This window comes from Accipiter gentilis, chromosome 17 (assembly GCF_929443795.1).
Source record: "Accipiter gentilis chromosome 17, bAccGen1.1, whole genome shotgun sequence".
NCBI lineage: Eukaryota > Metazoa > Chordata > Aves > Accipitriformes > Accipitridae > Astur > Astur gentilis.
Window position 1 is genome coordinate 13,856,505 of NC_064896.1, and position 17,005 is coordinate 13,873,509.

A 17,005-nucleotide genomic window follows, 5' to 3' on the forward strand; every position below is an offset into this window, starting at 1 on the left:
AAGAAGAGTTTGATGGCAGCTCAAATAAGGTCTCCCAGTCTCACCCTTCAGTGAAACAAAGTCTCTGGTGGCAGACTGCATCCTTCCCTGTTCAGGACTGACTTCATAGACCAGAGCCTTGTCTTTTAAAATTGTGTTTTGCAAATTCTTTTTATTATTTCAAACAAAAAAACTGTATGGAGGCAAGGAAATTTGAGAAGGTTTTGAGTTTTGCTTTTCTCTTTCCCATTTATTTTCCCCTGCAGTTATTTTTTTCATGAACTATTTCTTGAGCAACATGATGATGAGCCACTCTAGCGGTAGGGAGTGGAAGTTGATATAGAAAGGCATGTTAATGCGATGTCATTAAACTCTTCTGAGGCTGGATTTTGTCTTTGCACTTTAGGCCTGGAGAACACAAGCACATTTTCAAGCAAACAGGCTTGCACCAAAAGAATTACTGAGAAGCAAGGCTGAACACTAACTAAGAACGGACTCTTTCTCACAGGCAAAAACAGGCTTACTTTTGTAATTGCGAATTCTGCTTAAGAAAATAAAATCCTTATTTAGTTCCTAACAAGCCCTCAGTTTTTCTGCTGAATACTAACAGTAGCAGTAGGTTAAAAATTACTCTGAAAATTAACCATGGTTGTCCTGGTTTAGTCTGAAAGTCAGTTTCAGAAATGCTTTCAGATAGTTGATTTAATAAGCTAGGAAGCTTCTGAGCATTTTCTTTTTTCATGACCTATAAACTGTACTGTCCAGAAATCTAATTACAGAAAAAATTACTACCTTGATAATTTAATTAAATGTATGTTTCTGTATGTACAGCCCAACCTAAGAGCAATCTGGACCCTCTGTAACCATAATAGATATGTATTCCACCACTGATAGTGGAGTCCCTTTTCTACATAAGAATTTAATAGGTAGCAGGAGATGTTGGCTCCTGTTGTGCTTGGGTTTTATGGAAGCTGCAGGAAAATGGCTAAGATTTTCCCTTCATCTTCTGGAATGATGGAAGTTGGGGCTGGTGGACATTTCCGCTGCAGGAACTCAGCTGAAGATGCCCTTAGGAACTGGAATCTATCCAGATGGTATTGGCACTTACCATTGTGGCACTTCCCAGTGACAGCTGGTCAATTACTACACAGTACCTGTTGGACTGTTGAAAAAAATCACAGCAGCTTGAAAGCTATTCTAAATGACAGACGAGGGAAAACCTCAAGGCCTGGTCTGAAGCCTGAAATTTGCAGAATGTATCAGCAAGCACATAACATCAGTGACTGATGGGAAATCAGATGAGGTTTGCAACTTGTTTGCTGGCCAGTCTCCTCTTGTTGAAGAAGAGGGGAGTCAGTTTGTCTTGCAGGCTTGATATTTCTCTTCTTCATCCCTCGCTAGCAGCTTGCAGGCTTGCTTTTTTCTATGTGACCCTACAGTATCATAATAATGGTCCTGGGTGAACATGAACATTTTTTCTGACTTCACCTTTTTCTCTCCTCCCACCCATCCCAGATGAAGTGGCAGGTGGACTGAGTGGGAGCAGTGTGAAAATGAATGCAGAGAAAATGTGTGACTCAGCAGTTCAGCAGGGAGCTGTTGAGTGGAAAGGCAACTATTCTTCTCACACACTGGCATCAGGTTCCTGTTCCCTCAGAGATGAAACAGGCCGTTTATGGATGGAGCTGTGCAGCCCACCAGCAGGGAGAAGGGGCTGCATATTCTTTCCTGCAGAACTAATTTCAAGTAGAGGGGAAAGTTTCTTCTCCAAGTTTGTTAAAAATTTTTCCAGTGAAAGGGGAGAAGCATTGGACTAGAAATATGTAGGCCTCAGTTCACTGCCTGGCTTGCTCACAGATTTTCTGCATGACTTTCCTCCTTGCTTTCCTTTTCTCCTGATTGTCTTTCCGTTTTGGTAATCAGAGTTTGGCTTAAGTAGCAGCCAGAGTGTACCAGCTGAGCTTGAAAGGTGCAAGTTTCCAGTGCTTTTCCTGGCTAGTAGAGGACACCCATTTCCCTCTCTGCACTGTTGTTTCAGAACTCCACAGAGAACGTTTGCCTTTCTCAGAATGAGGCTGCTGACTTTAAGCATGCTAGCTGCCACTCATGGACAAGCAAGTGCCAAGGAAAATTGGTGATACTTGTGGGTTGTCCTCTGTTACACAAGGGTAAATGAACCTTTTTCCTCACTCAGTATTAAGGAGGGGCCATTGCAGTGTCTTTCTGACATCTATAATGATGCAAAAAGTTGTATTTTATTATCGGTTTCTGTGGTTTTCTTTCAGAAGGGAGGACTGAAGCAGATTTTTCTCTATAGACTAAGCAACAGCAGGTAGACATTTTATATCAGTGGTCATACTTACTATAAAAGTTTTAAAGCTATAGTGTGCCTTGTTGTCACCAAATTTTCCAGACTTGTGTTCCAGAGTTTGATCTTTTCAGATGAACTTTTTCCCTTTTGGCTGATGTAGATAACGTGCAAAAAACCCAACACGCCCCTTCCCCCACACCTCCACCCACTCACCCACACCCCTCCAAGAAAAAAGAAAAAAAAAATGCATGGGGTGATGTTCTCTCGAATCTTGAGAGACCCTGAAACAGTGCCACTTGAGAGCTCTTGAGCAGCTGAATTCTTCTTGATGGGCATATCAACCCAGGAGTCGGAGTGAATTAAATACCAATATTCTAGGCTACTTCCAGTGTGATCATTTTATCAGAAAGATCCAGCTTTCCCAGGTAGAATCCCTGAATGTTATAATTTTCAGTTGTTTCTCACACAGCTATGAATACCTGTAGTTTGGCTCAGCTAATTCTTATGGTCCAGGGTAGATACACTTAGTGCAAACTGAAAGCATTAGAAATTGTAAGCTGAATTTCATCTCAGAATAAGTAACATCAGAGACTGACAACCAGGTTACCGGTATGTAGACTGGTGAAGAGTTTTCCATTCCTCTGTAATGTGTCAGAGATGATAGTTAGAGGTACTTGAACCTTTTACTTGGATTCAGGGTATGTCAGGCTTATTTCTTCTTTGAGCTCTGTTACAGAGAGGAGAATGAAGTCTGCAGTTGCAGTTTGCAGACCTACAAAGGACCACTGGATGAATCTAAATGGTTTCCAGTTAGATACCGAAGTGATTTTAGAATTGCTTTGGTGCCTTGCAGTGCTTAGTGGTGAACTTTGTGGGTTATGTAGATCTGTCTGGGTTGTTGCTAGTGTTTGAATTAAGCTGTCTGGTATCTTCTGAAGTAGCACTGTATGTGGTTATGCGTTACAAACACAGTATCTACCAATCACAAGTTCTTGGCAGCTAAAACTTGGACTTTTTCCAGAGTGGAATTGGAAGTATTGAGACAATTACATTGTTGTAAATCCCTTCTATCTCCAGTCAGGCAGCTGCAGGGTGCATTTGGGAATCTTTTTCTTTGCAGCTCTTAATCTGGATACTTCTAGGGGCTAGATGCTCTCCTCCCAATCAGAGTGTCATTCAGCCATTTGGAAAAGATAAATGTATTGAACTCTTGTAAACAGAGCAGGTCAGGGATCAAGTAGAGTAGAAGTAGTCAGTACCATATCATGATAGGAAAGGTAAAAAAAAAATAAAAATTAATAATGGAGGAGCCAGGGAGAAAGAGATACATTCTTAGGATTACAGCAAGTGTTGGAAATAGCATTCCCAGCTTTCAACACAGCTCATTAGATCTTGAGTGTAATTTTTAACATAACTTGTCAAATGAGTTAGTTAAGAGTGCACAGAGCATCAAGGAAAAACAGACTTTTCCTAGGTGGTGAATTGTATCCATCTGTAAACAGTAATGATGCAGCTTCTGTCATTATGTTTAGCTCCTTAATATCTGAGATAGGCTGGTTATAAAGAAGTTCAGTAAGTTTCTGAGTTGTAGAATAGTGACCCACCAGTTGGTTTCCTGTGGAGAGAGGAATGTAAGTACACAAGTTGTTTGTCATGCAAGTATGAAGGGTCCCCTTCCTCTTACCCACTTCCTCCCATACCACTGCAGTGCAAAAGAAAGATTGACTTTTGGTCCAAAAGCTAATTATTGTTTCCATCCTTCTTATAGTGCAGTGGAAAGCAAAAAATAGAATGTCTTCTCAGCCAATACCTTTCTCCTAAAGCTCCGTTCTTTGATTAGATGAGCTGTCTTTTTACCCTCCAGCACAAGCTACTTCTCGTTCATGTGTGCTCTGAGGCAGCTCATTCACTTGCCAGCATTTGGACTTGCCTGCAATCAATGTGTCTTCTGACCTGTAGATTTAACAAGGTCTTGACGAGATGAGTGCAGTACAATGCCAGGGCTATGTCCTGCTTATGCAGTTTAGGTGCATGTGAAAAACAGCAATTGATTTGCAGACCCATATCAGTAGTATGCATTCATCTGCTGTTCCCTAATTGATAGCAGGTCTCCCTAGCAGTTAAATGGAAATCAGGGACAGTGACTGCAGTAGGCAGTTGCATTTTGATATCTGAAGAGGCTGTACGTGGATTTAGGACTGTGGTATGAAGTGTTGGTAATCTTGATGGATGTGAAGTATTGCTGGCATATTCATACTTTGCAATGCTTCCACACTGTGGTCCCTTCCTGTAGAGTAAATTCTTGCCATGCATAGCCGTCATGAAGGTATGGACAGGTTTAGAGGGATATGGATCTCCGCACATGTAAAACAAATATGGCACAATGCAGCTGAGCTGCTGTGATGTGTTGGCTGCTGCAGCTTGAGAGTTGGCAGAACAGGTGAGGCCTGTTTTTCCCTCCTGTCTTGTGTGTCTGGCAGGTAGTTCCACAGAGCTTGGGCATTCCACCACAAATGAAGAAGCTGCCACCATTAACAAAATTTGTATTTCCCAGCGGAAAGGCAGTACTGCCCAGTCCTCCAAAAGTGTAATTCCCACAGGCATGGTGTGTTGGATGTAAGTAAAAGTCTAGTAACTGTATGAGCACTATATTTTCATAGCTGAGGTACATTTTATTTCTATTATAAAAATTCTTTTGGTAAGGAACAAGTCTTTTTTAATCTCAAGAATACACTGTTAAATTAAGTCTGCCAACAGAGCTCTGTCAATTCCTTGAGCATTAGCACCCATGCATAAGAGAGGACACAAGTTCCTTTTAAAGTGCTGCCGTGGTTTAACCGAAACCAGGACAAGTGCTAACTTCATTAGGAAATACAGCCAGGATATGTGGTTCTGGGCGGTTGTTTTTTGTTTTGTTTTGTTTTTCTCTGAATGCTCTTAAGTATGAATCAATTGAGTTACAGAGCTGCTGATGCCTCGCCCACAGCAACATTCAATTGGACCATGGCATGTTTGTTACTGTAAGGCATTGTTGACTTACTTATCATTACTACAGTGCCTTTAAATGTTCCAGTTAAGTCTAGTATTCTAAGCACATGTTTTTCTGAGAGTGTATATAGGTATTGTTTCATTCTTCTGCCTTTTGTGTACCCACATATGAAGTCAGAAGAAGAAAGAGATGGAGGCACAGGGATTTTAAAAAGGGCATTGTCTGAGTTACAGAAGCCAGCTGATACCTTGTGAGTGGATAAAGATGTTTCCCTGAATAGGTTATTCCATAGCAAAGTGTAGTGCCATTTATTTTTGGCAGCTTGTACTGGTGGCTATGTTTCAGGAAAGAATACAGGATGAATGGATCACTGGCTTGATCCAGAAAGCTCCTTTCTTTGAACAGCAAGGATGAGGTTAAGTTTATGGTGCTGTTTTGTAATTTCAAGTTGCTTTAACAACCCATATGGCTGCTACAGATGTCAGAGACCTTTTAATTCTTCTGTCAAAGGTTTTTTTTTTCTAGCAAGCTTAGTCCTGCGTCAAAGCAGAAGTACTTGTGGAACTTGAATCCCAATCTCCATGATGCAGGAGAGGAGTGATATCAGGAGGATATCACATGGATGTTAGATTTCATTGTCAGTCAAATCACTAGCAGAACAGAAGCTTAATTCACTCCTCCACAATGTAGTCATCCTTGTAAGCTGTCTGAAGATCTTCACACTGACCTTGACACAAGAAAACTCTACTGATGTCTCACTCATTTATTACCTAATCTGTGCACTGAAAGAATCCACGGCCCATTAGGGCAAATAATACAGGAATATAGGATTGCAAGATGAAGTGTGAATGGTAATTGAAGTATTGTGTAAAGCTGACATAGTTAAATCAATACAGAACCGTAGGTGAGCATTGTTATGTTTGTTAAAATTTAATATTTTGTGATTTGGAGTAGCAAATTTTTGAGTGGACTTTAATCCAAGGCACTTTCTTTGTATACCCAAGATATGAATCTTAATCTATAAATTTATATGTATGAATTCAAACAGTTCTCCATTATTTTAGTCCTTGCCTCTGTTGTCTTTTACTGTATTAGTGAAAATACTTGCTGATAACAGTATCAATTCAGCAGAGCTGGAGTCCTGGGCTCCTAGGTCCATAGACCAGATCTCTATCTTATGCAGTGAAAGCAATTGGAAGCAGAAGTAGTCTATTGTCCTTCATATAGGGCAGTCATAAGAAGGAGAATGTGGCTCCTACAATTGTACAGCTGTTGCTAGACAACACTGGAATACCAGGAATTGGGCTTCTGGGCTGTGGAGAGGCATAGATCCCCATGGTTACAGATACGGAGTGGTCCCCTAACTTTGACGTCTTTGTTCCAGAAGGTTTGTGGTTAAGTGGCCTTCACATCATCATATTAGAGTCAGGGTTCTCTTTCCAACCTAGACAGAAGTGACCTTGTAAAATCTCAGGCTGTTACAGATACGAAACAAAGAAATTCTGTTTACCTGCTGCATAAGGCTGGCGAATGAGCTTTTGGTCAGTTTAAAAAAAAAAAGTCTGAAATATGAAGTATCATGACTTACAAAAAATAGTTGAAAACTGAGCTTGAAATCTGCATTCCCTGGCTCCTTGTTCTGGTTATCTTCCCAAAGATGTTTTAGTTCTGCTCTGTGTGTATTTTATCTTGAGTTTTGGGGAGGAGTATCCAAGAAAGGAAGTCATTAGTATTTGGAAAAAACAGGAAATGGTTTCATTAGCCATTCCTAGGGACAGAGGTGTGTTATTTAATGCAGATAGAGGAAAAGCAGAACTTAAAACATGCTTAATGAAAACAGAATGTTAGAGACTTTACGAGGAAGCTGTAATCAACTATAAACAAACAGATATTTTTCAAGGTTTGTATTTCAGCCACAGGTGCGTGTCTTTTTGCATGGATGGCAAAAATAATTTCTGACATCAAGATTCTGTCCCTGCGAAATTTCAAATTCCTGTTGCAAAACACAGAGCATAAACATCCCACAAGAATAGCAGGAAAAAATTGGCAATCATTAACAAGGGCTTTCCCCTCAATTCTTGTCCAAATGCAGTGAGACATGGAACAGTTTGGAAGCTTGAAAATTTTCAAATTTAACTGTTAAGTTTTAGCACGTGATATGTGATAGAATATTAAAGCAGAGGTCAGCATTGAAAGTATTTAAGCAGCCTTAACTGTGATTGCTTAATGTGGCTGCTCAGTTGTCCTCCTGGAGTACAGATTCCAGCTCTATGTAGCAGGGTATCAGAAGTCAGGTGTTAAGCATATGGTCAGTGTCCCTGGACAACCAAGACTGCATCTGGGCTTTCTGTGTTTCTTGTGGGGGGTTTATCATGGACTTACTGGCTGGAGCCTGAGGGCAGAGAGATAGAGCTCCCATGATCTCTTGTGCTATATTCCAGAAACTGTCTACTTTTCTTTGAAAAGTGCTATTTTCAAGCAGTTGTCTTCTAGCATTAAAGACATATAGATGAAAGTGAAGGAAGTTTTACCACTGTGAGAAATACAGGCTGGAATTGTTGACACTTCTGATTTTACCTCTTTAGTTGTCTATTTTTCCACGTTTTCTTGGCCTGTATTTAATATGAAATTTTGATAGTGTTTATGCAAATTACTGTACTGAGTCCTTCCTGGCAAATAGTTAATTTTAGCATATACCTATGGTATGACATACATGGGTATATGTCTATCTAGATGCACATTCTTTATGCTTCCTGAGAAATACCTGTGTAAACACAATGAAAATGGCTACATATAACCAGTTATACCCAGTATCCCCTGCTCAAGCCACTGCCAATCACAAACTGAGTGGAGATACTTTGAAAATGAGAAACTGGTAACCTGAGCTACTGGGGCAGAACCTGGTAGTAGCTTCCATATGCTCCTCCTTGTGTCTCTGGGTCTCTCCAGTCATTATACAATGATGACCCTGTTGTTGCTGGGCGTCTGTGGGAATGGAGAACTTGGTAGAGGAAGGCATCAGAATTTCCCAAACACTTTGTTCTCTTGTGCGGGGATGGATGTCATAAGATCTGTTTCAGTGAGGGGAGGCAGAACAATCACAGAGTGGGAATAAACATCTTGTGTTCCTGTCCGCTCTCACATTTTTGGATTTTAGAAATTGGAATGGGATATTTTCATGAATCCTTACTGTACCAATGGCCAGACCCTCAGCTGGTACATGGATCCAATGTTTTATTTGCCTAATTAGAGCTGTGGCTAGTTTATGGTTGCTTATCTGACTTAGAGTTACTGTTGTGAGACATTTAGAGAAATGTCTGAGAGGAACGTTTTGTAGAAACCTGACCTCAACAAACCATGGAAGGGCCAATGATGTGGATTTTCCCTCGTGCACAGGTGGCTGGCTTAGGCTTAAGGCTAAAGTGTTGTGCACAGGGCAGCCTTGGGACTTTCCTCATGTAGAAAGATGTAAATCAGTAGTACTTATATCAAATGGGTCTGATCTTTGACTCCTTTTAGCTTGTAAATTAATTTATATCTACACAGACTGTGTTCAAAATACTATTACTGAGGGACTAGCCACTCCAGTGCATATTTCCACTGAATGGAATAGCATTACATTAAATAGCTCTTGAGTATGAATTCATCCAAGAAGTAGGTTATTAGAATAAAGTCTATTTTATTAGTGCCTTAGGACACTCAGCCAAAACCCAGAGCCCTTGAGCACTATTCAGGCATGTAACATGAAACAGTCTCTATCCCAGAAAGTTATAATCAAATTAGACAAAGCAGACAAATAAGGGGAAATAGAGAAATTGAGGCAGGGAGGGACAAAATGGGTTCTCTGCCACCATGTAGCTGGGAACTGTGGAGCTAGGAAATAGCACAGATGGTTCCTTTTAAAAAGTGAAAACGAAAAGGTGCAGCGATGTAAATGAGAATTTATTAACAACAAAGCCCAGAATCTGCACCTCCGGAAAGAAAGGGAAAATAATTTATCCGCCCACACTTACTTTTTTCTTATGAAGGCAGGTGAATACAGCTGCACTAATAGAGTGTGACGCTCACAATCCTGAGCCGTGCTTAACTGATGCAGAACTGAGAGGTAACCATCGTCTCTAGGAAAACAATAGCCCTTGCAGCCTCCGCGGTGGCTGCAGGGTTACATCCTATTCATTCCCTGCACGTGTCATTTTCATGTGAAGGTCTTTCCAATCCAGCTGTTATGGAGTCAATGGATGAAGCTGAAGGACAACAAGGACAGCTGAACAGGAAGGAGCAGTCCCTGAAAACCTCCCAGAAAACAGTGCTGCTTGGTTGGGCTGCCTGGTGGAATGGATTAATGCCTGGAGACAGCATGTATCTGTTTGTCCTCTCACAGATACTGGTAAGGCAGCTTGACATCACTTTGAAATGCTGGGACCCTTCTTTTAAGCTTTGTTGGCTTGGGAGGTTTCCTTCTCGTTCATTGTAGATGTAGCAGTGGACATAGCTGCAGTCCTCTCATTTCTGCAGCCACCTCTCACAGCCTTGCTTTGCAAACAGCCCCTGCCTTTTGATGTCCCAGACCCTCATCCTATTCCCTGCCCCTCTGCAAATGCCTCCTTTGCCAAATGACCCATCTCCCAACAAAACCGTTTTCTGTAGCTGATATGTATGGGGCTAAATAACCGTCTTGTTAAAAGGTAGAGTGGGAGGTGTATCCTTTAAAGTTGCAATGTGCCTTTCATGTTTGGGAATGAGGGTATACCTCTGTGTGAGGGTGTTTAAATATAGCAACATTGCTTTTGTAGTTTTATGATAACTGTGGTGCATGCAGCAGCCTTAAGTGGTTCAAATGAAATATTTCAACATGTGTATGTTTGTGTGTGTATCTGTTTATAGGGATGCTTATGTGAACATGGCTGTTTGTGAGAGCTTTGCATAGTATGGGCTAGGCCTTAATAGTCTTTTAATAACATACAAAGTTCATTGAATTACCAGTTTTAATCTAAAAGTAATAATGCTGAAAGTTCAGAAGTCAGAGGAATCTGTTGCTTTTTTGATGTACAGGCTGCCATGGGCAGTCCTTTTGCTAGTGTAGATCGGAGTAAGCTTGCTTAACTCAGTGATATGTATCTAGTTAATGGTAGCTAAGCATTTAGCCTTCAGTCTTTTTATTCTTGTTAAGGTACAGCCTAGAAAATACCTGACTTCTTAAAGCAAAAATGGTGATCAACATGAAATCAGTGAGAACTAAATTAGTTAATTATGCAGTCTTGAAATGAAAATGAATGTTTGTCTAATGAGAGATGCTCATTATGTATTTTATGATTGATTGCACAGCTTCTCTGCATGATGCTGTGGTACAGCACTTATGGGACCATCCCAGCAGCTCAGAATGCCTTTGACCTGCTGTCTTACTTGCTTACCCCATTTAAACAGTTTTTGTCAGATCAATGGGAGGTAAGTCCCTGTACTCCTCTCTGATTATATAGTTGATGTCAGTAGCCTTGGGTGGTACTTCTAATATCTGTTCTGATTAAAAGTATAATACACGTGTACTTCATATAATATAGTGACTGCTGCATTGTGTGTGTGTCCTGAAACGGTGAAAAGAGTTTTCTGAAAATAGTTCTGTATTTTATCTTCAAGACACAGCGCTCAATTTTTGGCTATCATATTAGATAAGCACAGCAGATTTTCCATAATGTGCAAATGATTGCAAATGAAACAAAACAATAAGAAATCAGCCCACTAAGGTTTAGTTCACAGTAAAGGGAGACCTGGAACTTAATTTATTAGGGTGGATAGAAGCTTAAATTCTGGAAGAATGGATCAACCCACATAAAGGGGCAAAATCACAAGATAGTCACAAAATTCTGGTTTTTGTTGAGTGTTTAGAGCATATCCATGTGCAGTAAAAGTATTTCAGGTGTACTAGGTGTACAGATTCAATTATATTTAAAAAGCTACCCCAGTAAAATTACTTAGCTTCTCACCATGAATAATGGCACATATACCAGTATGATTCATCTGATAAATTACTAAGGTAATTATACACAGTGCAGATTTCTCTAGTGTGGACAGAACCTTAATTAAATGTTAAGCAGCTACTTTCAAAAATCAAGTGAAATATATTTGCTATCAGAATGCTTAGATTCATCGTACATGATCTTTGTAGCAGAGGCTATGCAGTACAAATAGGAAATCTGACTCAGTGCCTCTTGTGGTTGAAGTACAGTGGAGACTGTTTTCTGTATTGTTTTAACAGTATTTATGAGCTGCTCTTTTGTTTATTTGAAAGAAGCACTTTTTCTTTGCCCTTTCTCAATTGGATTTATTATGTACAATCAGAGCTCTTCATAGAGTATAGCCTGTATCTTATTTACAGTGGGTCAATCATTAACAAATTGTTCCTTACAGAAAATCCCTGATTTATAGGATTTTGACTTAAAGTAAGTGTTCAGTGTGGAACGAACGGATTCCTAGAATGCACCACAAGAACACTCCAAGTACGACCCTGTGCAGATGTTCATGCATATCTGAGGACTGTTTATTACAGCACTATTTACTGTGCAAATTTAGACTTGAAAACAGTAAAGGCAAAGAAGTCTTCTGACATTAAAATAAGCAAATGTAAGCTCTTAACTCTGACTTTCTTTTTAGCTGTACTAATGGGTCAGAAACAGAGTAAAACTCCTTGCTCTCTGAAGCCTATTAGAATTTAATTTTGCACCTACTACTGAGAACAGGCTGAACTCTAAACTACTTAAATATGACTAAGACATCGGAGGGAATTTCACTGCCAGTGCTGTGAATGAACCTGATGGTATTTCACAGAATATGTAGAAAAGTCCTCTGTGGTTGGGTTTTATGTAAGGATCATAAACTGCCCTTTGCCGCAGTATAAAATTACACTGACTGTGGCAATGAAACATTGGTCCAGGCTGCAAAATTGAATCATGGATCTAGATCTCAATTTTGGCAATGCATGAGGGTAGGAAGCAGATTTCCTGTTTGCCTTCACAGTGAAATCTGGTTTTTAGACCTTCTGAGATGCTGGGGCTTAGAGGTGGTTTCAATTTCAGTATTCTCCAAAGCCTGGCATTTTTTCTGTTGGTAGTGGTGGCTTTTCCACAGACAAAAGTATGGTATGACTAAATCTGCATGGGAAATCCAAGAATGAATACACAGTTTGCCAAGAACAGGCATGCAGATGCTATACTGTGCCCCTGAATACTTTATGAATCATTGTCAATTCTGTTGTTTCACAGGACCTGAATAGAATCGGGACCATTGTGGTATTGTACATCCTGCTGTCTTTAGCTTCTCTAGGACTGTTATTTGTAGGATCTCTGGTAAGTTATGATACTGTGCAAACTATATCCATGCCCTTTTTCAGCGAGTTTTTGTAAGATGTCCAATTTACCCAAAGTTGTTGATGTTATGCCCAAGTTGATTGTAAAGCAACATCTTTGGGGCTATTTCTATATAATTATCTGCTTGCTTTACATAGAGGAATCATGACTACATTTACCCTTGCTCAATTTCTTGATGAATTGGGGATTACACTGATGGGTTTTATTCTTGCCATCCACAGATGGGCAAACTATTTTCACTTAAATAGAAGGGATGTGGTCCAATAATGGGACCATCTAATATTGCTGCCTTATGAATTGGCTGCAGAGGATCCAGTGATTTAAGTGGCAGAAAGAGCTGTTCCAGAGCACCAGTGCACTTGTGAATGTAATGCCCTTGTAGATGTAGGCCAAGGCCCCAGTTGCAGAACAAGATTAGTGGCATGACTAAAATTGATCTAGTTAGCTGTCAGCTGTTAGGGAGCAGGAGGAGTGTATTGTGTTTCTCCCTTGATTGTATAACTGGCACAAAGTTGTGTGGTAGATGGGAAAGCTATGGAGAATTCTTTCTTTTTAGGGAGCTCTAATTGAACATGGCTTTTCATACCCCTGTATACTGTTCTGCTAAAGTGGGAATGCAGTTACTGAATATGAAGGTGGAACATCACCTCCTGTCCTTACAGCAGTGCGCATTCAGGTAGCTCGGGATGCTGAAGCTGTACTGTGTACGTGCCGTTTGAGTGATGTGCAGTATAATGAAGTACATCATAGAATCACAGGACTGTTGGTGGGAAGGGACCTCTGGAGATTGCTAGTCTAACATCCTGCTTGAAGCAGGGCTGTTGCCAACAGTCGATAAGGTCAGCAATGCGTTTTTCTACACAGGTTTTGAAAACCTCCAGGGAAGGAGATGTATCATCTCTCTGGGTACCTATGCCATGACTGCATGTCGCTCTTGGGAAGAATTTTTTCCTAATGTCTGATCTAAATTTCCCAAAGCTGAGTGTCCAAGTTGAATTTCTGCAGCTTGTGGCCATTGTCCTTTATGATACCAGCTGCCACTACCAAGAAGAGCCTGGCTGCATTGTCTCTGGAGCTGCCCTTCCAAGTAGTTGCAGGCTGCTGTTAGATCACCCCAGCCTCCTCTTTGCCAGGCTGAACAAGCCCAATTCCCTCCACCTTTTTCAAAGGTCACGTGCTCCAGACCCCTGACCTCCTCTGTAGCCCTCTACTGGCCCTACTCCATTTTGTCCGTATCTGTCTTAAACTGGAGGGCCTAGAATTGGACACAGTATTCAAGGTGCAGCTGCATCAGTGCCAAGGAGAGGGGAATACCTCCTTTGATTTGCTGGCCACACTCCCTGGTGGAAAGTTTGTCATATTACATACCATGGTTAAGTTCACTCAGAGGCAGCACAGTGGCAAAATCTTCTGTTTAATGTGTCAGGTGAATGAACTTTTTAAAACCATTCACAAGGTGAAGTAATTAGTGTTAATGCCTCCATTATTGGGACCATTGATGTAGGCAAGGAAGTTAGCTGGATTTATACAATTTTCTGCTTTTTCAATGCTGCTGTTCCTCATCCAGATGAATTTTGTCCTCAAAAAATAAAATTCTAGTGTTTTTGTAATTGCAAATATTAAAGAACAAAAATGAGACATCTGAGAATTGTGATGAACTGTGTCAATTCCAGGTAATTTTGCAGCAAAATATTCTGAGCTGGAAATTGGAATAGCAGGGATTTGATTTTTCTGCATATCCAACCTATTTTTTGGTGGATGGAAATATTTTATTGCTGACCTATTCCTAGCACAGAAAGTAACTTTAAATGAAAGCTCTCTGTGCCCAAAAATTCTGATCTCAGTTTGAACTGCTTTGCATATGTGGTAACTCTTTGCAAGTGAACACTTAGATCAGCGTAGATGAGAGCAGACTTGGCCCGTTTTTAAGTGTTCGTTAAAACTTTTGTACAGAAAACAGTTTTATAACAGTTTCCACGTAGTCAAGCTTGCTCTGTTTTGTATTCCTGTGGTCTGTGCTAACAGTCTTCTAGCTAGAGTGGAGGCACGAATGTCACTGTTACAGCGTGGTCTCTGAACAAGTTGCAGAGCACCAGAATATAAGAAACTTCCTATGAGTTCAGACTAATGGTCCATCTTGCCCAGTGTGTTCTCGCTAACAGTGGCATTAGGAAGGAGAGGCTGTTTAGAGAGAGCGTATGAGCCTTGTCCCTTCCTACCTACCTGTTACCTTACTCTTTGATATCTCAGGTCATGCTGCTTTGCAATTTGAAAACATCTGCTTCCACCAGTATTTAGGGAATAAGGTATAAAATAGTCATTAGCAGAACATTGAAAATAATGTAGTGATGGAGCTAAGGAGGGTTTCTAGAATCCCAGCCTGGTGGAAAACAAACAGTTGCATGAAGACAGTTTTCTTTATTTTCCCTCTGTCTCAGCCGAGTGGTCTCTCTCTCTTTCTCCTCCCCTCTTTGTTTATTTGTGTGTGTTTTAAATTGGTTTTAAGCAATGTGCTGCTTAGAAGGGAACTTGAAGGGGTCTTTTACATTGAGGAGTGCCTTTATGATGAAATCTTTCTTTCCCAAATGTACCCTTCTCTCTTTATAGATGGACCTGATACATCAGTCCCACACTTAAGTATATTCTAGATGGCATACCAGTGAAAAGCAGCTTATGCATTTTTTTTTATTCAGCAGCTCTGATAACTTACAGTAATGCTTTAGTAGTTCCCTGGGGAAGGGAGAAAATGTGCCTGTTTATACAGGTACTTTGTTGCTTTAATGTAGAGCAATAACTGTCGGGCCATATAACAAGGCTAAGAAGTGGTGGTTAAGTGGATTCTCAGAAGTGATACCAAGAGAACAGAGGCCCTGTCTGGTCTGTGCACATGCTAAAGTCCAGCTCATTCCCATATCAGGGAATTTGTGACTCTAATATATGTACAGCAAATTTTTCAGGAGAGTAGACCTTAGCTAACATTTGAAGCACTTTTCTGAGAATAGCCAGGTACCAGGATGTGTTCGGAGGTTAGCAATCACAGTGATAATGAAAGGCTGGATAGAGTGCTTGAGGCTTGTATTAGTGATGCTGTCTGTTTTCTGTCCCATATAATGGCGTGTTAAGACCCTGGCAACTGCAGAGAACCACCATTGAGCTGTTTAGTCCTCCTGAACAGTTTTCAGAGCTGACTATTTTTCCATTATTTAGTTTAACCCCATCGCTTTTATGTGTAACTTAATTTCTTCCAGTGTCTTGGGCAGCTCTTATTTACCACACACTTCTTTCAACCCAAAGAAAAGCTGCTTTGTTTCTAGGGTGAACTTTTTGTTCCTTTGGATTTACAGTTTGTTAAATCACCAGTAAAATCAGTCCTGTGTCACCACACCAGCTCTAGAATCTGTAACATATAATTGGTACCTGACCTTACACTTGTCCCTCAGCAGTTGATTTTTGGTAACAGCAGCGCTCTCCAGCAGTACGAAGTTGTTGAGCAGATACTTTACACTCTGAACTGCTCAGCTATTACAGTCTTGCAGTATGTGAAAGAGCCATGGCTAGTACTGGGGGACTGCCAAGCTCTAGAAGTCATCCTGGGGAATGAAAATAGAATCAGATCTTCAAGCTTCTTGCTTGTCATCCAACAGGCCAAGCATGTAGGACAGACTCAGTTCAGACTTGGCCCAAAATTTGTGTAAAATAAAGATCCAGTAATCATGTTCCTATGTTTGCTTTTGTAATTACTGTGTACTGTGATTAACTGAAGAAAACAAACAAACGAAAAAACATTTTATTTGAAGTAACTGTCAAATGAATACTGCTGCTTTGTGACAGTCTCACATTTGCTAAAGCTGACTATGAACAGAAATTAAAACTTGCTTCACTTCCTTTCATTCTTTAGGTTCAGAGAAATGAGAGTACATGAAGACACACAGGCACAAGACAATTGTTGTTTAAAATCCTATACAAGCTAATATGCTTTAGTAGCCTAGGAAGAGAAATTTGACCTTCTTTCATGGCACATTTTCTAAATTCAACTGCCCGTTTAAATGCCATATAAGAAAAGGATGAAAGAGGCTTTACTTTGGAAAATATGAGCCCTTATTCTTAGTCTCAAAAGGATGTATGACAGTACAATATAATTTGTATAACATTTAGCCTGAATGATACTGCTCCTAGTTCAATGCTAAAGGGATGAAGTTGGCCTAAGGTTCCAGATCCTAGAATTCAAAAGTGGGCTTGAAATTTTTAGCTGAGGCCTGTGTGGAGGATTAAATAGTCTACTGATACAATCTCCAAATCATCTAGTGTGCCACAGCATCCATGCAAACCAATATGATACAGTAATTTTTTAGATTCATGCCATTT

At 40.3% G+C, this 17,005-nt stretch overlaps 1 protein-coding gene across 7 annotated transcripts in view; it reads left to right on the top strand.

The window, feature by feature from the left end:
- Window positions 1-17,005, top strand: part of PTPN5 (protein tyrosine phosphatase non-receptor type 5) — an 85,925-nt gene that overhangs the window by 38,375 nt on the left and 30,545 nt on the right. For 5 of the 7 annotated variants that reach the window (XM_049820927.1, XM_049820926.1, XM_049820932.1 and 2 more), the window contains 3 exons: window positions 9,485-9,666; window positions 10,605-10,724; window positions 12,536-12,619. In XM_049820927.1, the coding sequence (XP_049676884.1) occupies window positions 9,485-9,666; window positions 10,605-10,724; window positions 12,536-12,619 (386 nt within the window). The remainder of the gene's footprint in view (window positions 1-9,484; window positions 9,667-10,604; window positions 10,725-12,535; window positions 12,620-17,005) is intronic. The other 2 variants (XM_049820930.1, XM_049820933.1) reach the window with 1 other exon arrangement.